The following is a 25,174-nucleotide window of genomic DNA, read 5'->3' as shown; positions in this document are numbered from 1 at the left end:
TAGCGCTTGGGCCCTGAACCTTGCCATGAGAAAACGCAGCCGCATGGAGTGCTTGGAGCTCTTGCACAGGGCAGATTTCAGTCCCAGAGAACAAAAAGGAACTGCGTACAAGCGCCAGCAACAAGCTGTTGGTGGATTCGTGTAAACACCATGGAGGGAGCGCAGTGGCCAATTCAAACAAAAGCCTGGACGCTGCACAGACCCAAACCCACATGTTAATTATTACCAGCACTGCCACAGCAACACAAACAAATCAAATGGGCCATCAGCTCCACCACTGAGGAGCTGTTGCTGTCATTAATTTTAAAGGAGTATCATAAAGAAGATGAAAATTATCTGAGACAGATTTTTTTTAGGGGGTTGGGGGGAGAGGTGGAAGAAGGTCTGCGTGAAAAAATTTCTCCCAAGTCAGCACAAAGGCTGAGTATTTACACAAAGGTGAGGCACACACTTGTGTTCCTGAGCAGATGCAAGGTTAGCAGCAGCAGCCCTCCTTGCGGAGCCTCATGGGAGGTTAGCTGTGCTCACTCCAGAGATCAACTGAATTGTTCAGCACTTCTGGGCCTGCAGCAGCCCCCCTTGTGCTCTGGGGAAACTCAAGCTCTTGCAGAAGGACTGAGGTGGACATTCAGCTCCCAATTCCAAAGTGAAAATTCCCACATACGGCCCTGGATACCCGAATTTGCTAGTACTTAAAATCCTCCCAGAGACCCACACCTGTACGTGCCACGCTATCCCACTTCTTCACTAGAAGAGATGAAAATGGCCTTACTGCCATTCCCAAATGGGAAGGGGCATGGGTGTATTGGGTCTGGCTGGAATGTTAACTTTCCCAGCAGCAGCCCATACAGTGCCGTACTCTGCAGTTGTAGCTGGAACAGCAGTGTTATCACACCAGTGTTGTGTCTGCTGCTGAGCAGCAGTGGCACAGTATTAGGCCTTTCTCTAACCCTCTTAGGGGGTGGGCAAAAGGTGAGGAGAGAAACATCACTAGGGCAGCTGGCCTAAACCAATCAAAGGGATATTCCATACCATGTGATGTCACACTCAGCAATAAAAGGTGGAAACAGGAAGAAGAGGGGAGGGGTGGGCTCTCGTTTGGAAGGTCCAGCCAGACCCAATACAATGGGGGCAGACTAAGCCCTGTGCCTGGGGCAACTGGTGGGGCTGTGGGACCCCGTGGGCTGCCAGTGCTCCTGCTCAGGGCAGGCTTCCTCCTCAGGGCAGGAGACCTTCTACCAGCAGCTAAAAAATTGAGTCAGAAAAATTGAACTTTATAAGATAAACACATGCAATGCAAAAGCAACAGGGGCATCCGGTCTCCAGGATGGAAAAGGACACAGCCCCCACTTTCCTGCCAATGTCAACTGGTGCCTCAACTGGTGCCGTGCCACTGACTTGCATTGGCTGCACCAGATGTTATCAGAGAGACAAGTCATCAGGAAACAGACTCTCAAAATAGCATTCACATCAGATCTGACTTCACTTCTATCACACTTACTTCAGATTTCCCAACATCCTTCCTACTATCTTCTGTTTCAGTGTAGCAAAGACCTCTAGCAGTGAGCATGCATTCTCCACAGTCACAGTTTAAGCTGTAGCCCTTACTAGTGCTTTGTCAAAACATTTAAATTTATCCAGGGGGTTACAGGCAAGCTATGCAAATGGAAGATGTTAATCTTGTGCTAGCAGACACCAAAGCAAATGCATCACATGCAGGGACAGACAGGGCACACCACAACCAGCCAGTTATAAGTGGAATTGTTCTACTGACTTATGTTATGTACTTAAGAGTACTTTAGGTGATCAAATTCCCTAAACTAGCCAGTGCAAGCAAGTCAAGGAGCTAATGTGCTATTCTCCAGCCCCTCACATGCCCTTTGGTGTTTTTCTGTGAAGGGGCACAGGCAGGCAAGCAAGCAGGGCAGTGCTCCTGCCTCCTGTCAAGTGAGCAGCAGAAGGTGCTCTGCAGCATGCACAGCTGGACTGTTTGATGCCCTTACACAACAGTAACTTGCTGCCTGAAGGGCTGCTGGCATTGAGAGAATTTAAGTTTATGCTACTTTATGCTACCTTATGCTACTGTCATCCAGGCAGCATTGTCCTGGCACTCTGTTTTGTGACACCACCATCCTTGTCATTAACAAGGGCAATAGTATTCAGCTGTGCAGTTTTGGAGGCCAGGGACACCTTGGTGGCTTGACAGCCAGTGGTACAGCAGGGACCTGACCCAAAGCAAAGGTTTAGAAGGGCTTTGCTTGCCACAGCAGTGAGAGCAGCTCTGTGGTATCATGAAACCAGCCCACTAACACTTTCCTGTTTTTTAAACAGCAAGATGAAACCATATGCCACAAATTGAGTGGAGCCAGGCTTGGCTGAAGCACTCAGGCTGATGGCTGCAGTTTGCCACCAGCTCACAGCAAACACAGAAGATGAGGCTGTTCTCACCATTTACTGAGGGAATCAACTACTCTATGTGCTGTGGATGGCCATCTATTGGGAAATGTGTTGCCCACCCGGACAAAGACTGGAATGGATTTATTCACTTCAGTACCAAACTGAAGCCCAGCAGAACAAAAGCAATATTTTTGCCACTTCAGGAAAAACCTGACGCTATGCTCAGGTGATATGGATTCAGTTTCTCAGTTTTAAATTTTAGAGGAATTTTCCAAAAGATACAGAAGCCTGAGTCTAACTCAAAACAGTAAAACATCTATTTTAACTTCTCTATCCACTGCTGTCCCTGTTCACTACAACAATCCTCCTTTCCCTGCTTTTCCATGATTGCCAGCACAGAAGGCAGCTGGAGGCTTTGGGAAGTAGTCTTTTATGCTGAGTTACAGCTAGAAGAAACAATGCATTGATCTAAAGCCTTTCTATATGCAAAAGATTTTGCAATGCATTTTATAATGCAGAACAGCACTCAAAACACTGGTATATTAACTTCACCAGTAAGAGCTCCATTCAGATAATAATCCCCACACAGAGATGGCCAATTTTAGCAGCTTTGTGTCCTGGGAGCAGCAGCATCTCCACACACAAGCTCTACCGTTAGTGCCTTCAGTCAAAGCTTTTCTGATCAGAGTTCCTGACTGACTTGCATTGAGAGTAAGTAACATGGCTGTAAGGCTGTTGTTGTTTTAAATACAAATGATACAATTTAAATTTTAAATACAAATGGAGACTAGCTGCCTTCAGTTATTTAAACAATAGTAATACAGTCAGCAACTGAAACAGACTAATTCTACATTCATCTGACCCTCCCACTCCAACAGGATGAAAAAATTGGATCAATTTCTCCTTTGTCTGTACTTCAAAACCTACCTCATCATCCCCACACTTGGAGAGAAACAAGTGTTTTCCTTACGGTGAAAGGATTTAGCTAAATTGCATGTCCCCACAGCTTGCTCTGAGGGCTCACAGCCAGACCAGTGCTCACTGGAAGGTCAGGGGTGTTAAAAACAGGCTTGGCCAAACAGTCCATGCAGACCCTATGGACAGATTCAATCTCTTTCCAGAAAACAAAAAAACACTTCTACTCTCCATTAAGTGTCATGCCAGGTTTTCTCAATTCCATGTTCTTCCAGGCAGCCAAAGGACCAGATCACTCTTGCGTTTGAAACAGCCCCATCAGTCTCAAATGAGTCTGAAGTACAGCTGGTGAAGGACAAAGACATCACAGCATCTCTGCAACATTGGAAGGTTTACAAAACGTGGATAGAGGCTTAACTTTAGCTCCACAGGAGTCAAAGGATCAAGGAGTACAAATACTTGTTATTTCCTCACAGCACCTGTAATCCAAACACCACAATCATTTAATAAATGAGAGTAAATTAGTGATAACATTGTGACAGTATGAGTGACCTTCAGAGCTAGTTCAGCCAGCTACTGGCTCCAGGGTGGTGGATTTGCAAGAATTCACCTTTCAGACCAGTGACTGTGGCTGAGCAGTCAGCAGGGCTGGTTCTTTGGTAATGGCCTGTTTCTAGCTGGTTATCAAATCTGAGGAACAAACTGCAGCTTGCTTATTGCTCAGCAATAATTATGTTCCTCTAATCAGGAACATAACGAAGCTTTCAGAGCTCCCCATATGCAGCAGCACTGAGGAGAGCCATCCTGCCATGCCACAGGAGCAACCTCCCCGCATGCAAGTACAGCATCACCAGAAGATCACCGCGACTGTGATTCTCCCCACTACAGGCCTAAAATATTCAGATGCTTACAGAACATCCAGCGATGATGCCAGCACCACATCCTAAGAAACATTTGTGCCTTTTTCAGTTGCTTTTTGTAACAGCCTTCCCAGTGGCCTGGAGGGTTTTTGAAAACTCAAATTTCAGAGCTGTTTACTGCTATTCTGTGAGCAACAAAAAAACTAAGAGGTCCAAACTCAGGCAATCTCCCCTCTGCTACTGTAAAGCAAGTGAGCAAGTCACTGTGTTTCTCTTTCCAGTCACAAAGGCTGTGCCAACACAGCAGTGATTTCCATGTGGTGAGGGTACTGAGTTACGTGCTGGTGTCTCAACCATGTTGCGTCAGTTCAGCTCTGCAGAGAGGCACAGACAACTGTTGCCATTTTATGCCAGCTACTGGTGAAACTGCAGTCTTGCTTCGCTGAGGGAAACACATCAGCCCTGTGACAGGCCCACATACAGAGCCCCTGCAGAAACCTATTGGGAACTATGCGCCACCACACACGGGGCAGAGGAGAAGCCCCTTCCAGAGGGGCCATCCGCACCCTCTGTGACTATCATTTATTAAGGTGTCAATCACTCCAGCATCTGAGTGCCCCCACCAACAAAACCAGGGCCAATAGACTGGCAGCAGCAGCAGTTACAGTAGCACGTCCCATCTGACAGGGCAGCCTCCCTCTCTGCATGAGCTGTTGCTCCTGAGCCACCTGTCAAACTAGCACCAGGCAGAACATGTTACTGCAACCTGACAAGGAGATGACAGGGGCTCAGGGTCCAGCCAAATTTGGGCAGAGCCAAGTACCCGCTGTGGGTAGCTGGGCTGGACAGGCCATTCCCTCTCCCTAAGGACAGGGGGCACATAAATGTGACACTCACAGCAGCACAAAGCCCAAATAACAACCTCCTCCCCACAGACAGCATGGGGCCAGATTCCTCAGCCACCAGCTGGCTGCTAAGTTTTATTGGCTTTGCTTCAGAGCTGCTGCTTTGCATGTGCCTCCGCCTGTGTTGGACAAAAATGGTCAGATGTCCCACTGAACCCATCTGAAAAAAAAATCCAAACCAAGCCAGCTGCAGCAGCCAGCAAATCGAGTCAATGCTTTTGTGTCATAAACAACTGAAAGTGTTCATGTTTACCCGCCCTCCTCACCTTCATTTGGTCTTAAATTGTGAGAGGGAAATTCATTTTTAAGCAAGATACGATGGTATTTCTCAGCTAAAACAAGCCAGACCAAATGAGAGTCATGCACAAGCAGAAAGGGGAAGTAAGCCTTGCTGAGCTAACCGAAGTATAAATATATCAACTTATACAAACTTGGGAAACATCCCTGAAGGCAGATAAAAAACAAAATACAGAAACAGACAGAAAAACTTTTAAATGGTATCAACCTCTCCTCTGGGGGCACAGAACTCCCAGTTTGCAACCAGCAAAAAAGCTCCTACAGGGAGCCTGGTCCAGAAAACACCTCGTGATTGCCCTGAATGCTCACATCCAGAGCAGTGATATCTTAGAACCCTGCCCATGTTGCGAATCTGCATGAGAACCTTGTTTGGGGGGAGGAAGGAGGAAACCTACTGGAATCAGCCGTCACAACCTGCATTTGGGATATGATGTATTGGCACCTCTGCCACATCACGCATTTGTGACTCACTGAAGCCAGTGGAACAGGAGCAGTACTTACCCAGAGCTGTCACAGCAATTCAGTAATGGCAAAGGGCTTTCAAACCTTCAGATGAAAGGCACCAAAATCCCAGGTGCTGCTGCTGTTATTGTGCCCAAAAGCACGAGCTACTGCTGCACTCTTGTGACAGGGACAAGGTTTGGGCAAGCTCAGCTGCATCACCTTGCCACCTGGTTGCCAGCCCTTCCAAAGCCAGGGCAGTAGTGCTCAGGGAAGAGTCCTTTCTCTCACTGAAGCACAAAGCTAACAGATAAAACCCTTCACTGAAGAAGTAACCTGCATTTGCCCACCCCTCCTGCAAAAAGCACCCCATCTCAGCTTGCTCAGTGCTCCCCCTCCCTCCCCCCCTTAGGACCTCAGCCTAGCTTGCTGGCAATCCTGAGGCTTTTAGCCTGCCATTAAATAACTATGTCACCCTATAATTCATCCACAGGATGTGAGGACTCTGCCTGGCCTTGTATAGAGCTGCTGACTAAGGCAATGACATGAATAAATAATTTTGAAGTGGAGTTACTCATAAAAGTAGGCAGCTCCAATGGTGAAAGCAAATACCAGTTGGCACCAAAAACTGACATTAAGAAATTCAGTCAGCAGACCACAAATTGATTTGTAGCACACCCAGCACACATTACTGCCTCTCTAGCTTCTTACTGTATAATATACCCCCCAAAATTATTTATGGATCCTGCTTAGAATACATCAGTGCTTTAAGCAAGCTGCAGGGGCAGAAGGAAGGTGTCTTCAGTACTGTGGAAGCACAATTGAAATGAACTAAGCAAGCACAGGGATGAGATAGAGAAAAAAATAGTCACCAGGGAAGCCCAGCCCACGTGGGACTTTGAGATGAGAACACAACAAACTATGACACCTTCAGCTTGCTCAGGCCTTCATCTTGCTGTAATATGCTGGCTACCAGCCCACACTGGAGCAAAACGCCAGCTCAAACCTATTATAACCTCAGCTGAGCCCTGTTGCCTCTGCTTCAAAACATGCAAGGCTGAATGAGAGCATTGCCTGCATTAGAGCTCAAAACCAGACACATACCATTGAGGTATTTCAGATCCACCCTAGAGGGCTATAGGGCTTCTAACAGCACCCCCAAACTCGTGTCCTCTATTTATCAAACTTTGATTTTTCATCACACCCAGGAAAACCACCACCTAAACTTCTGTCCTTGAAAAAGGACTTCAGTAAGAGACATGTCTGACATTTCACAGGTTTCAGTTCTTCCCACCTGTCTATTCCTTTTTACTTGAGCTTGTTTCATTTGTCTATAGAATTCAATTCCATGTTATGGCATCTAACAAATGGCAAAAAACAAAGCCAGCCTGCTTTCCTGTTTCTGTGGAGGTGCTTCTCAGCAGAAGCGGGGCCAGATTACCTGACTGGCTTCCAATCACCGTTACCTGCAAATGCTTTTGTGCTGCCCCTTCTTCCCCAGGGCCTAGGGATGGGCTTTTCCACCACCCTCTCCTCCTGTCCCCACAGCAGCAGTGCATCTTCTCCTCTCCCCCTGTGAGCCCAGCCCAGAACCTACACACGTTCTTCAACAGCAAAGCACTTTTTCAAAGCATCCATTACTTACTTGATGAACAGACACTTCTGAATTCAGGAACAAAATATAACCAGGGAGCTTGAAGAACAAAGCAAGACAGAGCCCAAAGAACACAACTTTTGAATGCATCCAGGATGGTGTGTGTTAACACTAATACAAACTATGCAAAAATGAATACAGAGATAACAGAAAAGGCAACTAACTGAAAACCTATTACATATACTGTATTTTTATATTTATGGAAATTTGCTTAAAAAAAAAAACAACAACAACAAAACACAGCAACACTACTGTGGTAAGATTGTCTATAAATTTTAGATCAATTGTATATTTTATCAGAACAATTTGTGTTAGTCTGGTATATTAATGCATGTAATAATTGCAAATTCAGAGTGCAGCCTCAATGGTGTAAGTCTCTGTAGTGATCAGCAATTTAATGCCTGCTAAAATAATACTTTTCTTTACACAAAGATTCCAAACACCAAAAACCTTAGAATAAAATATGAATTATTTCCTGCAGAACAAATACTGAAAGAGCAAATGCAAGAACATAGTAGCATGCAAATTTCTTTGTAATTTCACATTTCAGAAGAACATATTGGAAATTCCAGTCATTTCAAATGAGTTTGGAGCCCACCACCTGATGAGATGAGATCAAAGCTTCTGTTCTTTTTATGTTAACACAGATCATGAAGAAAAGGAAAGAGGCTTGCGGAAATATTTATGACTAATATGTATACTTGGCTCAAGCCTTAATACATAATGTCTTCTGATCTTCACTGATACGATCTTCTAGGAAAAAAAAATCAACTCATCTGCAAACATGTCATACTTCAAAAATCATAAATATTGATGCAGAATTCAGGGCATTTCAGAACGCATTGTCTTGATTGAAATGTGAGGACTTAGTGATCAAGAAGTGAATTAAAGCCAATTACAGTAACTAATTGCTATAATGTTGTGGGGAAACACAGATTGTAGCCCTTCCTTGAGGTTGGAATACATAGAGAAGCAGCTTTCACTGGCCTTTTATTGCTGCAGCAGTCTAGAAGAAGCTGAGAGGAACAGAAATTATTCTTCTTGGTAGAGTTAACGAAAGACTGACATTTGAGTCCAAGTCATTTTAAGAAGGTTTGTCTGTACTTTTTCTCAAATAAAGGATGCTTAAAAACGGCAAGATCTTTTTCATTACAAAGTATTAGTATAATTATAAGAAAGGATAGTTACCTTTACATAACTCTGGCATGTTTGCTTTTCATTAACTGATACCTAGGCAGGTAATGCTGTGATACTCTACGAATGATTAGTCTAGCTTTTCGAAAAAAGAAAAAAGCACTGCTTTGCATTTATTTCCAAACCAAATGGCCCTAGTGTCAACAGAGAAGTTCAGAACTGATTTGAACCAGTGTAAAGAGGAAAAAGAGTGCAGAATTCCCAAACCTGCCAAATAGAGCAAACGTCATCTCTGCAGTTTTAGCACTACAACAACATCTATAACAAGTAGGTGTAAAATCTTCAAAAGCATTGACTATGTCAAGAGGCATCAGCATCACCTGTTCCAGACCCACGGTTTTTGGAAAGGACACAGTTCAGTTGCAGCTCGAGATCAGAGGAGCAACCTGTTTGCCCTTCCATCAGGCACAGCTGCCACTTTCAGCTACACACCAGGGCACAGCATTACTGCATTGGGGGTGTGTCTACAACAGCATGTGCTTGCTAGAGACTGGAAGCACCAGAGCTTTCAGAGAGCTCAGCAGAGGGGCAGTAGGAGGAACCAACCCTCCTATTCACAGGGATGAATGGCTGGAGGAGCAGGGGACTCCCAGGAATACACAAATCTTGAACTAAGTTTGTTAAATTTGCTCACAACTTAAGCCACCAGCCCCTTCCTCTAGCAGCATTACTAGGAGCAAACCAAAGAATAGTTTTATTGTGTAATGATTTTGACTGAGAATGAAGGAACTAACAGGAGCTTGCTTCCCTCACCTGCTCATTTTGTGAGCTTTATTCCTTTTCTTCCATACACTGTGTCCTGTCCTGTCTGCTAGTGTTTCAGGGCATGGACCGTTTACGACTAAGTATATCCCACTATAGATAGGATTTGTTAGTGATTTGACTTTTGTGGCCTTCTCCACCACCACAAAAAAAAGACACAGTTACAACAGATCTAGACTCTACTGTTACCCCAATTTCAAGTTATTGTTTTGTTATTTTAGCAGGAATAAGTGAAACCGTTTACGAGCACAGCTTGAACATCTGATGCCTCTCAGAGCTTCAATGCCTAACAAGTAATCAACTTTTGCAGACATAAAAACCTCTTCTGATGTTTCCATGCCACTGCCTCTGCCCAAGATTATCAAGATGGAAAAAAAGATCCTGTCGTGAGACTCTAATTTGTATGAATAGTACATTTACTTTTATCTGAATTGCTTTGTCCATTGCAATTAAGGAAGTGCCAAGTACTGCCTTAAATTACATTTCCTGCACTATGTTTTCATTATGCAAATAATCTCCCCCTGGGACAGCAAACTTTCTACTGTCCATCATGTTTTTTGCTTTGGCAGAACAGACAGAATAGTTCACTGAGAATAACATTTGTTGTTCTTTTGTAATGTTGTCTCTACCAACGCTTTCAAAAAAATTCATTCCTATTATTCAAACAACTCTAGTGAGGCTCAGTTTAAACTGACTTTAAAAAAAAACATGACACAATCTTTCCATTAAATAATTTGGACTATTCTTTCTGTCATTTATTTCTCCTTTGATACAAAGGCAGAAATGCTAACTTAAGAACTGCAGGGTGAGCAAAAGAAAGATGATGATGGGGAGCAAAAGCTTAGAAAAGCTGTTTTGGAGAACCTGCTGTTTAAGAAGTAGAACACCAGATTTAAAAACTATAAAATTAAAAAAAAAATCATGACAGAACAAAGGAAAGAAAACTAAGTAAATTAAATAAATAAAGCAGGGCCACTGTTACCAAATAATAAGTCACCATTAGCTGCAGCTTCCACGGCTCCAGAAGATAAAGGGAACTTGCAAGCAGCACTCCAGAGTCAGTAACAAATATGGAGTTTTTACCCCCAATTATTAATTGCTTTTCCTGTATGTGATGCAAGATTCCAAATGATTTTAACTTATTAACAAATGTCATAAAAGTCATGCTACGTAAAAAAAAAAAAAAATAAGGGAAAAGTAACATAAGGAAAAGTAATAGAAGTCAAAGAGAAGAGGACTAGTGTTGTTCGTGTATGCAATGCAAGCAGCCTCCACACTCAGCAACACTGATTTATCATTCCCGGGAAGGATAAACCACAGTACCAGGCAACTCCTGGTCTCAAGTAGAATAACTAGTGCAGAATATCATAGTCAAGGAACCCAGTGTGAAGGAACACACTCCTGATTGTAATATCACAGTGAGACCCCCTGGCCTTTGGGTCAGACCAATACAAAGGTACCACAACAGCATCCACCAGAAGAGGAATTTGTAAAACAAGCATGAAGTTACCAGGAATTATTTTTAAAAGGAAGAGATGAAACAAAGAGATTTACAAAGAACTACATTTATTTTTGTTTACAACAAATACCATAAATAAAGCTAAAACAATTTTCACTGTGTGCAAAATACAGAATTTCCATGTGAAAAATTAAACACAGCATTAAAAACTATTTAATAAAAATATTCCATTAAGATTGTAAAGTGAAGTCAAGACAGAAGATTTAGGAGAAGGACAGAATCCTCACTGGCCAGGAAGAGCTAGGAAGACTCTGCAATAGACGGTAAAAAAACACAGCAATGGAAAGTGGTTTGAAATGGCAGACCTCTACATTACGACCTTCATCTCAAAGCAAGCTGAGCTTAGCAATAAAACATACGAAATCTGTAGGAAGCCATGTCCTAACCATTTTTCCAGGTCGTGATGCTTAGAATAGAGATGCTTCTGTGTGGGCACAGCAAGGAGACTTTCAAAGTCATCAAGACATTTTAGGTTACCCACACGAAGAGATGCTTTAGTTGTGCAAGCATACAGGTCAGCAAGATAAGGAGCATTGGGCTCTTGGCCTTGCAGCTCTTCTGCATTCCTGACTGAGGTGTTTGAAACAGGACAAGTGACACAGGATGTCTGGCCCTTCCTGCAAGTTGCTACTTAGGACAGTTCCCAATCACCCTTCCCTTTGAAGGGCATCCTCATCAGGAAAGGCTGCCATGGGTCATGACCATATCAAACAAAATCACAGAGCACTTGCTTTTCAGACTAAGCCCTTGGTTCTTCTTTGGATGCATTTCTCCTTTCAGATTATCATGTAGTTAACACATACTGGATCTTACATGCAAAAATACATACAAAATAGCTGCATTTATGAATTTATCATGGAGAGTATTGGCAGCCTCTCATGCAGCAAGACAAATATATTAATCAAAGGGCAAATGGGGCCTCATTAGAGCTGATATTAATCAACAAAGCAGCTCAAACCAAAACACTTTGGTTATTTAAACTTGGCATTTTGACACTGAGGACTAAAAATAGCATCTATTTCTGTTAGCCCTGCCCAGTATGTTATCTGGGATGGAGGAATGGAACTTGCGTTGCTCTGGCTGCTTTGTTCAACAGAACCTTTTTATATCATAATTTTCCTTTATGAAAGCAAAGGAGTACTTAGAGCCACCCTACTTAAACATTGCTTGCTCACTGAATATTTGAGCTCAATGGAAATTTGCTCATTGAGTATTTGAGCACAATGGAAGAAAGTGTTCATGCTAACCAGGAGAATCAACTAGCTCTTCTCCTGACCTTATTTTAAATCTTTCCTTGAAAGAAATAAGGCTTTAACTGTTTCTTTCAAGAATTAATTTACTTGCCTAAGTCGCCTGAAAGGCACAAGAAAGTGTACATGCACAGACACAGAGAGGAAAAACATTCTCTACAGAGAGAGCAGACATTAAGTTTTTTAGAACTATGAACTCAGCAACAGGTTAAATGATCATGCCAAAGCTCACATCCATTAATATACCAGACACACACAGTTTGCTCTAAAATGGTCTTAAAATAATACAACAAAACCCAACACAATTAAATGCTGTCAAACAACAGTGTTAGTTGCACAGTTTGTGAACTGGCAAGCAGAAAAATCACCTGAGAGCAGAAGGGCTTCAGCCAGTGAGCGGGTGCAACACCGGAATGATGAATTGGACTGAAAGTAATGAGGGAGATTGGCAGAGAGCAGAAAAAAACAATACATAACTTAGCTTGGTTATACAGAAAAGCATCAGAAAGATTACAAAGAAGAATTAGCCAAAACGAAAATGCTTTTTTCATTAAATCATGAATAAGGACAAATAGCTATGAATCTTTCTAACAGAATATTAAGATAAAGAGATTACAAACACATCTAACAATTAGATTGCTATATTCAAAAATCACCTGCAAAATTCCAGTGGAATATGTAATATAATTAAGATCCTTCAGGAAAATGGTTTCATTTTGCATATCTCTTTCTGAATTCTGCTGTGGGAATTTAGTGTTGTTTTTTTTTTTTTTCTTCCTCTCCCCATTATATAAATCTATATATAACCATTGCTATCTTTAAAAAAGAAAAAAGAAAAATTTCCTGTAGTGAACAGCAGGAGAAAATTTCAGGAAAAAATGTTCCATGAGACTGCACTATTGACAAGCTGAAATTAAAATTGATGGTGAGTCTAACTTTATCAGTTAGCGGTTTGTTGTGTTGCAGGAGTAACACAGAAAATCACACTGCATTTTTTTTCCTTTTTAGAGTGAAACAACTACTGTCTTTAGCAAATAATTAAAAAGTATAGTGATCCAAAGTAGAAATTTTAAAATGCTATAGAAGAGGTACAGATAAATTTCCTTGAATATATATAGATGCTTACCACGTTACTATAATGGTCACTGTGTCCAGTCTAGCAAAGTTTTTTTTTTTGTTTTTTTTTTTTTAACATGTTTGAGCATTAATGGCAATTGATTTCAAACAAATGCTACCTTATAACTAAACAATTCTTTCAAGCTTTTTTTTTTTTTTTCCAAGTTCTGTGCACATACTTTACAAATTTTCCCCAGACAATATAAGGACTATAAAAAGTGAAAAGCTTTATCCTTGTAGTTGAAAAAAATTAAGTCAAAGTATCTAGAGGAAAAATCCAGTTGTCATTTATTTTAAACAGAACACACATTTCATTTTAAAACCTATGGAAGAAAACAACTTTAAACTGTCTTTTCCCACATTGTGTTAAAACAACCAACCAAAAAAAAAAAAAAAAAGAAAGAAAAAAAACAACCTGCCACCTCATAAGTAGCACAGTTACTTAAGACCACTAAAAGGTCATCCTCAAACTTTGGTACAAGCTCAATGTAAAATTATTTCCTATTATTTAAGCCATATTATTTCAGCTAAAGTACATGCTACAGATATTTTTCATTTTAGGCTGCTCATATTTTTATATTTATGTTTTTATCAATTTGCTGGTTAACATCTGAACTTTAAAGGACTTGTTAGTGTTAGGTCAGAGGTTGGACTAGGTGATCTTAGAGATCTCTTCCAACCTAGATGATTCTGTGACTCTGTAAACATTCAAGTATTTTTGAGGCATGGAGCCTGCTTACATCATTGGCTAACCAGGCTGAGAAAGGAAGCAGAATTTGGGATGTTCTCAGTGTCTCCTTGCTGTTAAATAGGTGTACTTAACCTGCCCCTGACATCTTTTGATGAAGGAACACCTTGATGAGAGATACTTGAAAAAGTTATTAACAACTGCTCCAGATAACAGACTTTAATCTTTTTTGCCATCAGCTTTACACATTGAAATGAATTAAATAGTTGATTAAGAAGTAATATCCTTAAAATAAATTTGTAGGTTTTTGTAGTTTGTTCAAAACTTGTATTTGGAATTCTTTCAGAATACAACAGGACCAGTGCCTGTCTGGAGGCACGATAACCATAATTTCAGTAACATATGAGTATTCCACAACTTGATATTCCTCAAATCAGCTACTTAATGAGGAAGCCTTGCATTGAGGAATAAGGCATGTCTAGTTATACTACCAATTTCTTTGGCATGCAGTTTCAATCAAGCTTTCACTCAACTGAGATTTGCTCTTTAGATTTATTTCAAAACGTTAAATAAATTAGAATTACAAATTATACCCACTATCAATAGGGGGTACCTATCACGTGAGAAATGTAAAAGGCATGACTAGGAGAAATATGAATTAAGGAATTAAGTACATGGTTTTCTTTTCTTTTTTTTTTTTTTTTTTTGAAACATTCATGCAAGTTATAAACCTCATAACCCAGAGGAAAGATGAAAACAAGAAGAAAAGGGATGTGCCGTATTCAGGTTTCAAAACCAAGTCATTTTTTTTTCTATAAATATTCCCCAAATATCTGAAAGAACAAAAATTCTTTCTTAGTCCAAAAAAAAAAAAAGTGGGGGAAGCAGGGAGAAGTGGACAAGAAAGGTTTTAAAATGTACCCACCCCCAATGGTCTTATCACAAACAAGACAAAACAGGAAAAGAAAATCTACAAAATATCCTTCATCCATCTCTGAGTTCCGGAAATGTATCTGGACACTGCCCTTCATGCAGTACATATTACATATGTACTCATGCAGTACATAGTACATACATCTAACATACAGTACATTTTATATTGAAAACTTTAATTGCACCTAGCTTGTATCAGAAGGAATCTATTGTTTGTTTTAGTTGCACATTAAATTGCAGGAAAAGTTAAAAAAAAAAAATCTTCAGGAAAATAGTGGGGCTGTTAATTTTGAAAATCTGAAAGGCACAACTGAGCAAGACACAGAAAAATTTAAATCCTATAGAACTTTTTTGCCCATTCAAGCACATTTTCAAGTGATAGCTCTGCTTCCCGGTACATATGAGTAAGTACCTCTAGAAGAGCACAGAGGAATGGCACACCAAGGCTCAAGAGTTCATACAAGTAGGTATAGTTATATGCATTGTCCCTGAAATGAAGATTGGTAGCGTGCAGAAAACCATGCATCCAGTTAGACAGGCGTCTGGGAATGTCAAGCAGATCCCTTGTCACCCGAAGGGGCCAACTTAGAGTGCCCCTAAAGAAGGAAGTCAGGATACCTGGGGACCTGTCCTCTGGATTGCTAGCAGTAGTTAAAGTGCTTTCTGTGGTGGTCTCTGTAGATTTGGGTTCTTCTTTCTTCCATGCTTCTGTTGCCTCCTTATAGAAAGCATTAAAAAATATATTAAACATACTTCTAAAAAAAAGTAGAAAATTCAGTTTCTGTTATTGTCTTCAAGTTTTTATATATATATATATTTTCATTTCCATTTATTCTCAAGTTCAACTTTATTTTACAAAGGAAGACCTCGTTTCATTTGAAAACCAGACTACACATGTATTGCACCCTGCTCCAGATAAAGCTGCCCCCAGTATTTCTTGCATTAGTAACATAACCCATACATACCTTTCCCTGAACCTGTAATGTTGCTCTTCTCTTTCTGTGTTTATTACTGATTTTGCAGTGTGTAAAATGAGGTTTACAGTAAAATTTACCTAAAAGAAAAAAGTAAACGATGTAACTTTTTACAGTTGCATTTTCAATACTGCATTGAAAACACGCTATTATGTCTATTAAAGAAAGGAATAGAAAACTGGCCACTGGCTCTGCACATTACCTACAGCTTTGAAAGGGTTTATTTTACAGCACGCAGATTTGCACATTTGTTAAATAAGATAAGACCTTTTATTCATCTATCAAACAGGTTTAGGATTAATAAATAACACGAGCAAAATTCTATGAATACCAAGCCATAAACCAATGAAAGACATTAAGCAGCAAAGTCATATAACCAGTTCAAGAAAGTCTTTGCTGAAGACTCTCTGGAGTGCAAAAGAACCATCATTGGCCTTGAGATGTTAATCCTTCTGTGGAGGGAGATCAGGTTGATACTCAGATATACTCAAATCATTTGGAAATAGCAAGGGAATTTAGGTACAGTAATATTTTCCCTCTAAAGAAATAAAAGAAGCAACCAAACAAAACTAAACAATCCCCCGTCCACAAGCCCTAGGCTATAGGTGGCATCAGAAGCCCAAGATCTGAACCTCCTGTCCTACAGCTGACTGTAATAAATGGCACTGCTGCTTGGCCACTACTACCGACTTTCACCTCCTGAGCCAGAACATCTTGAAAGAAAGAATATTCACCTGTCTAAGTTTGCTACTGATCTGACTTCTCTTTATCAAGTCACTTTATTTAATGGCTAGTAATAAGTGAGAGATAAGGATAGCCCTTTATTGTTGGCAGTCAGAGAAAAAACACCTTTCCACCCTACCCCCTGATTTTGACCTGTAATTGGACAAACTGTATTTTTGTCCCTTATTTTCCACTTCTGATTTCTTCATTTAAAGCTCAGGTCTGTCCCAGCCGGCTTCTTTTGAAAGACTAGAACTGCAAGTACAAGGCCTCAAAGATCGGCATGGACACAAACAACATACTTGGCAGACCTCCTCCTGACTGAGCTACTTGGCCAGGCCTTTTGCCCCCAGTTCCATTAGAAGTATCAATACTCAGACATTTTAAAATATTCTTAAATAGCTCCTGTATTACCTTCTTCAACATCAAAGGCATAAATTCCTAAACGGAGTGTTGTAGAACATATTTCACACTTAAAGCACTCCCTGTGAAAGAAGTAGCCTTCTGCGCTCAGACGCTCCATAACATATACCCTTTTTTTGCAGAAATAACAGATGTCACTCCCCCCAATAGACTGAGGGAATTCTTTTCGCAGAGATCCCTGTTAAAAGATAAAAATAGAAATGCATATGAAGCCATTGCACAACGCCCAGATAGAAATTCTTATTAAAGTGGGTAGCTGCTATAGACGCTTGAAGTTTTATGCAGCCCCCCCACCACACACACAATTAAAATAAGCATCAGTTTTTTATTTTTTTATTACTTTCTGGCTGCAATTCCATAGGTTTACACAGCAACTCATAAATCAGACATCACAAGGACTTGAAGGGGTGAGCTTGCAACTGGAATTGCACCTCATGTTTGTTCAGGTCCAAGAGCAGCATCAGCCCCACACGCTCACCCAGCAACCTGTGCCACACCGTCCCAGGTACTTCCACTCATGGCTGCAGGCAGCAGTGCTTCTCAAACAAAGGCAAAGGCAGACCTCGCTGGTCTTGAACAGAGATTCACTGAAGCTAAGGAAGCCCTGAAGACTCAGTTCAGCTCAGTAGCACTGAGCTCATACCCCTAATGAAAATGTAGGCTTGTGCTTTAAAGTTAAGAACGAAAAATATGACAGTCTTTGATACTGGTGTCTGAACCACCACGTCCATCACCTGCACATGTGCTTCCCCACCTCATCCATGCTTCTTCTGAGACAACAGCCCAAGCTAGGGCTTGGTTTATTTTAAAAATCAGCTTCATTACCACCATGGACTTTCAGCATACTATAAATACATTGGATTTTAAAATATGACCCATATCAACAACATGAAATATTTTCAAAGTTTGTGTTGGATTTGGTCAGTTAACTTGATTTTCTTTTTTTTTTTTTTATTGCCACAAACCTTATCTTTTGTGGATAATAATACATGCAAAAGACACAGAAAAATGAATTAAATAGACTAGACACCATTGGGCTTCCCCTTTCTTATTAGAGACAGGTATGAAGAAGTTACTTTGTATTATGCATTCTACTTGTGTATAGGTCAGTACAGATGAGCATCCTGGCTCTACCACAGCTGCCACCACCTCCCCTTCCTGTCCTCACCTTGTGAGGGGTGCCACACTTGGGACAGTGGAGGTGCAAGCCTGGCAGAGCCCACTCACATACAGACACCAGCATGCAGCCCACACAACTCATCTTCAATCTGTCAGTGAAAGAAGGCCTCAGAACAATTTTTTAATATTAAGTTTAAGTCACAATTATCAATGTCATGAGTCACACTCTTGTGCTTAAAAACTGAGAATCCTAAACCAAACCTACCTTTAGTAATCTGATTTTGGTGTGCTGGATGATTCTGGAGCATGAACTACACAAAACTTTCCAAATCAACAACCATGCAAGTGAAAAAGCATAGAAATGCATTTTTCAAAATATGATGTTAACAGAACAGGTCAGATAGTTACAGTAAAGTGGAAGCAATCAGAGTTCAGTGCTGGCTAATAAGTAATTATCATCACTGCAACACACCACCTTACTTAGCTTCCCAATACCTGATGTCTCTGAGTAGTGGAGGCAGGAGATGGAGAATAGGGAATGGGGCAAGAATCTGAGGCTCTGTCCAGAGACTGCTTCTGAATTCAACACAGGATAGTGTCAGAGTATAAAAATAGCTTTCTTCAAAATGAAGCATGGTGATTCAGCATTTATATGTTAAAAATGATTGCATAAACATGCACTGTACAAAACTTTTTTAGAAGCCACCTTGATTAATAGCTACCATTTATTATTAGTTGTACCAGTAATTACATTTAATAAAAGTCTCCTGAAGTTTTATTTCATACGGGCAAGTAATAAAAATATAAATAGAATATATTGAGAGCAACAATTCCAGCATATCCACATATGCATCAGCATGTTTTGTCAATATGCACTTGATTTCTTAATAAGTGTTAGACTAAGATATAACACTTGAGGTGCTCCACAACCAGGGTCTTAAGTCAGGATGATACTCTCGAAAACACTGTTTTTAAGTCAAGTTGTTGTTTCTTTGTGGATTTAGCCTTACCAGTTCAAGGGGGGGAATTTGTGGCTTAGGTCTGTGATCATTCACATATAGATTGACAAGAACTTCTGCCATAGCTCCAATTGCACATGAGACCTTTCCTACAGTCATCTAACCGGAAAAAGGAAGAAGATGAAGAATTGAAGGAAGAGCTTGGTTATTCAAGAATTTAATGAGAAAAAGATGAGAATGAGTTGAAAACATGCAAATGAATGCAAGCAATGATAGAGACAGGCTCTGAGAAAGAGCAGAGGCAAGTCCAGCAGAGCACAAACACATTCATGCACGATCAGCACGGTCGAGCTGGTGGCCACAGGAGACTTCTAGGCAGTCCATACACACTTCTCCTTTCAGATGATGGAGAAATAGCTGCTAGGAGCCACTGCTGCTCCCACAGCACAAGGCTTCCTGCTGCATCTGCAAAAGGCACACAGCAGCTGAGCTGGGAGCTACTGCCTGGCTATCAGGGGTGGACTATTGTGTTAAATTAAAAAACAAATGAAACCACCACCACCCATTTGAATTTTTAAACCTTTGGTGTTATAATTCAGAAAGTTGAGGTGGGCTCAACTTCATAATGACAGACTTCAAACTGGCATTTCAGGAAACATTTTACAAACACCTACTAGAAGTCCCTCGCAGAAACAGTTTGCTGATGCTCAGAGAGGAATCTTTCTCCTCTCCAGTGACTCCTCTTAGCGCTGAGGAAAACTTCAGAAACCGTACTCATGCAGGGAAGACACCTCTTTTAACCTGTTTGGTCATACCATTACAGCCACTATTAAGTTAGGCTGTTTCTAACAAAATTTAACCAACAGGTCTGCAGGAAGATAGCAGTTCCTTATGCTGCGGCTCCAAACACTTCTCAGACAGACCACTGACTGTATGGGCCAGGTTTTCTAGCCACAAATAGGCCTGGGGGTGGAAAAGGAGAAAGCTACTTGTACATGTGTGTGTGGCAGGTGGGTACTCTAGTTCTCTTTTCATGAAGAAGAGACTGTGAAGATCTCATAGATTTACATTAAGATTTGCTACCCTAATTCAAGTTTCCTGTAGTGATTTTATTTTTTTAATCAATATCCCACAATCCCTCTGCAAACCCAAAAGCAGCAAGAGCCATGCTGGTATGGCCAGGTATCTGATACTCTGCTTCTAAAGCCAGGACATTTTCCTTCCTACAGGACCCATGATCTCACATCTTACTCTCTATTTGCCTCCCACTGAGCCAAACTTTAAAGTCTCATGCTTCTCAGTGAAATGAGTTTTCTTCTGCCACCACAGTCTTACTAATGGAGCGTTTTTAAAATATCATAAAGTCACTCTGAAGAAAGGAGAAAAATATAAAATGCAAAAAAATGTAAATGCAACTGTGGGTATTTTTTCAAAAATTATAGTTAATAAAAATATTCATGCTAATGAAGAATTTAAGTGCAGGGACTTGGAAACATGTCCAGCCCCTTACAGCTCCCCTTATCTTTTGAGTGTTGTATCATAATTAGATTTGTCTTTATATCCAGGCAGATATAAAGGATGTACATGAAGACAACAAAAGCCATTTAAAGGACAAATTTCTGTACTGTTTGGTTTTGCTTAATATAAAAAACTATTAAAATATTATTTAATACCTGCACAACTTGTAGGAAAGTGGCAGAAAAGTATATACCCCAACTCTGTCTTAAGTGGTATATTAATTTAGAAACAGAGAGTAAAAGTGACATTACTTGCTACTATAGGAAAATTAAGTTCTTTTTTATTATTTAAAATCATAGCAGACAAAAATTTCCTTTCTAAAATATGCACCTCTGAACAACTTTTAGGCCACATACAACTTATTACCACAAGCTCCTAGGAAAAAGAAACCATTCAAAGTCTGTTGAAGCAGAAAGATTCCCTTGAGGTAGTGAAATGCTGCAGCATTCATCAGTTAAACAGTAGGGCTACGCTTAAAGTGCAAGTACTTGCATTTCAGGGAAAGTATCCTGGAGCCTGAACTATACCTTACAATTCGTCAGGTTGGTTAATTTCTGTTCTCCACCCATTGGAGCAATCTGTGTCAACATTAAGGCAGTCAAAACAAGAAAATTGCATGTCTATATATACTGCTAAAAACTTTTTTAAAAGGAAATGTTCATGTAATGACTGTGAATTCACATTCCATGCAAAAGCAAATGGGATTTTAGTTCAATCAAGCAACCAAGATTGCTGTCTGCTCTTGTCTCCTAATCAACAACCACCAACACGAAGATTGTTGGTGCTGACCAGGAGGAAGGGAAGGAAGCAAATAGACTTGAGGACTGATTACATTTTACTTTAGAGAATATGGTTTATAAGGATACATTACTGGGAGAAGATTGCTACTGGTTTTCCTTAATGAATCAGAGAAGTGGGTAGACAAGAGAAGATAATTTACAACAGCTGCAGCACTGCACCTTTTAAGTAGCATTCAATCAGGAAATAAAAAGAGCAGGGCAAGGCAAGAATCTATAGGGGCAGCCCTGTGAGCACCTGCCATGAGCAGAAACCCACTGAGAAGCAGAGGGTCAGGGAGCACCAGAGCAGTTCTGTCTTGCAAGGCTCATCATCAGCCCTTGTATGACAACAGCATCACCACCAAGACACCCCATGTCTTCTCTCAACCTCATCCAGTTTATGGACAATTATGGACAAGGACTTTGATGACATCCTCTCCCCTTCAATCACCCAAGCGTAAGAACTCCAGTTGCAGAAGAGAAAGTCTGACCTCATATCTACACACCAGGGGCACATTCCTTTAGAGAACTTGTCAACTCTTACACAGCTTAGCTTTCTTCAACTTTCCCTGTTAACTCATAATTTTATACGAAATATGACAGCTGATTAAACTTAGAAGGGAGCTTTGATTATTACTGACTTGCATATACTTCTGTACAGAATTTAATTCTTAATAAGTTCAAAAGACTGTATGTTATGGTGCATATATTTAAAAGAAACTGGAAGAAACAGCATGCATCCATAGAATCACTTTCAAACGCTCCTTTCAGGATTGAGGCTTAACAACATGTCTCTGTAATAAGACAGTAAGTCTCCTCAGACACCATACTTAATACTATGCCAATAAAAACTCATCAGATACAAAGGATTGTCTTGTCTGATAACATAATCATCTCAGTACTCACTTGAGATTGAAATGACACTACTATTTAAATGACAGGAAGGTGCTGATATTTACAGGTCATATCTTATGAAGTCTTACTAAAATCAAACTTCTATTATCTTCTGTTCTTCTGCTGGGAAAAATAGGACACACAGCAACACATGGGAACTCTTCCTGTTGGTTTACCAGTCCTGAGGTCCCTTTCCATACTGAAGTCTACACTTAGCTAGTGATATCTCTCAGAAGAGATCAAGTACAAATTCATAGTCCTACAAACCCATCCTCAAGGTAACATGAACACAGACCATTACTAATATACAGTCACATCACAAAGGTCCAAACACATTATTAAACTAGCATGCACACTATTTGAAAGTGCAGGCTGTGCACCTGAAATATTATCTTTTATATACATAGTTTTATATATACACACATATCTATGTATATATAATACTGCACATTTAGCTATTGTTTTAAAAAGCACAACAAAACTTTCATGCTCTGAAAACTGTGCATTCTTAACATACAAAATGCAGGAACATCAACTTAATCATGGAAGAGTACATATAGATTGCCTATTATGAAATCAAGACAGCAGCAGGCGTTCCTTGAAGATTTCATACTCTTACAGGAAAAATAACAGTAATAAATCTGCTTCTTCAAAATATTTTGCTTTAGAATTAACAAAAGATAAGCCAAAATGTGGCCTGTGTAACTCAAAGAGACACAGAGCTGAAGTTAAGTTGCCAAAGAGGTAAAACTAAAGTAATGGGGTATCATAGGACTGAATTAGTTTCAATAACAGAGGATGAAGAACAACAGCTGGGCACATCCATAAACATCATCATCAGCACATCACTAACACAAAACCAGTCATGGACATAGACCCAAAGGGCTACTGAGTCCCTCCCCCATCCTCATGGCAGGATCAACATTTATTTGTGTAGTGCGAATGCACATTGGCATAACTTGCTCTGAAAGTTGTCCCCCAGCACCCTGCTCCTTACCATTCAAAGGTCCCTTATCTGAACACCCAAGCCTGACCCCAATCTCCGTTTTCATGGTGACCCTTTATCATACCTGGCACAGACATGAAGCACAGGTACCCGCTCCTTACCTGCAGCAGCCTTGCCCAGCATCAGGGCTGACTGATCCTGAGCACCCTTCCCACCCCTTTAGTAACCCCTGTAGCAAGGGCAAGACCAGCAACATCACTTGCGTTCACTGGCAACCTTGGAAAAAAAAAACCTCAAGGGTTGGTGTTTTGTTGCTGCTGCTGTTAAATTACTACTTTTCCCACTAAACTATTTACAATAATCCATCATCAGTTGGGGTTCATTTGGATCAGTTTTCTATTATCACATCTGCCTCAGAGTGGGGGAAAGTAAGTGCTAGCCTGTTAATTACCAGGCTACTTGAAAATTCTCAACTATGCTGTGCTGAATGTGCTATATTTAAACATGTGCGGAGCATACAGTATACAGGAGGACCTGAGACTGTACAAGCCTGTGGAGCAATATACTAAGCATCAGCATGCCCATATACGTAGGAATGCTACAGAATAAATGTAGTCCTACCTAACCAAGCAACAATGTACCAAATAAGATGAAGGTACATGTACTGTGCTGGTGACAGAACAAGCTTTTCTAGCCTCATATGTGCTTCACCCTGCCAAAAGCAGGGTTATAAGCAAAAACATTGCTTATAATGAGATTAAGAGCCTAGTTCTCATTTGCTAAAGCCTAGTGCACATTGATTTTTACTCTTTTTGTAGTGCCATAATTTTACTCGAGAACAGAAGAGCAACAGACCCCAATATTTTGAAAACCATTACTTTGCTTTAAGTCCATCAAATGTTACACCTCCTAGATCATAAAAAGTAAGAGGTGAATCTAGGCAAAGGAATGATTTTAAGGCTGAAGGGGATTAGAGGATTATAGTAGTTAGGCACCTGCTGGGCTTGCAATGTCCTTGAAGGGCTCGTAGCCTATATTCTCCTGGGGAATGAGAGAGGAAGAGAGTTTTTTCAATATACCTCCATCTAATCCAAGGAACATACTTTTGCAAACCACAGATAAGCTTAATAGCTACCTGCTCAGTTACTGTTGCATCGGTGAGCCCCATTTCCAACTAGCATCAACAATATGGTAGAAGACAACCAAACCAACACAGCAAACAAAAAATAAACAAAATCCTAAAGTGATCTAGACTAATTCCACTAAATAATACTGCTGAACACCCATCAGATAGGAAATCATCTTCAGCCTTGACTTACCTGAAGTTTGATAATACTCATGAATATTTCATAAAATTACTGTCATTTAAACACAAGAGCAGGCAGAATGCTTTGGCCTTTGCCCCAGTAAATGGAGACAGTACCTGATTTTGCTGAACAGCACTTCTGTGTGCCAGACAGCAGGGCCACCAGCTCCAGCAGTACCTACGCTGGGTCACAGCAGCCACCTCCAATGCTTCTAGAAACTTGACGTTTCCACCCTGATGTCCACTCCAAGCCTAATCAATACTGTGGTGTTACCAGCCTGCTGCTACATAATCTGGGTGAAGTAAAAGGAATCTGGGCCTTTACCGTCCCTGAAAAGCTGTGAATTATCCAACTTTCCTCAATTAAAATCCTGAAACAGAGGAGTTAGAAGCCAACTCATAGATGACATCTCATCTTTCACAGATAAAAGCAACACTGTGTAAGTAGTAAGAGCTGAATACCTCTGATTTAAGTATTACCTAATTGCTTTCATTTCATGCATGCTTCCTCTGTGTGAAGCCTGCTGTTACAAAGAACTATGTTCTGGCAATTAATCCTCAGAATAAAATTTAAAGTACAAATAAGCAAACAAAGAAAACAA

General features: G+C 40.5%; 1 protein-coding gene across 43 annotated transcripts in view; it reads right to left on the bottom strand.

Moving 5' to 3' along the window:
• The window catches only part of MICAL2 (microtubule associated monooxygenase, calponin and LIM domain containing 2), a 160,852-nt gene that overhangs the window by 35,418 nt on the left and 100,260 nt on the right, over positions 1-25,174 (bottom strand). For 19 of the 43 annotated variants that reach the window (XM_038180586.2, XM_072039424.1, XM_038180588.2 and 16 more), the window contains 5 exons: positions 19,181-19,288; positions 18,666-18,746; positions 17,043-17,229; positions 15,897-15,985; positions 15,550-15,649 (listed from right to left, as the gene is read on the bottom strand). In XM_038180586.2, coding sequence (XP_038036514.1) covers positions 15,550-15,649; positions 15,897-15,985; positions 17,043-17,229; positions 18,666-18,746; positions 19,181-19,288 — 565 coding nt within the window. Of the gene's footprint in view, positions 1-10,974; positions 15,650-15,896; positions 15,986-17,042; positions 17,230-18,665; positions 18,747-19,180; positions 19,595-24,261; positions 24,308-25,174 lie in introns of those variants that run through there. The other 24 variants (XM_038180598.2, XM_038180601.2, XM_038180605.2 and 21 more) reach the window with 14 other exon arrangements.

This window comes from Anas platyrhynchos, chromosome 5 (assembly GCF_047663525.1).
Source record: "Anas platyrhynchos isolate ZD024472 breed Pekin duck chromosome 5, IASCAAS_PekinDuck_T2T, whole genome shotgun sequence".
NCBI lineage: Eukaryota > Metazoa > Chordata > Aves > Anseriformes > Anatidae > Anas > Anas platyrhynchos.
Note: the sequence above shows the minus strand (reverse complement) of the source record. Positions and strands in the feature narration are given on the sequence as shown.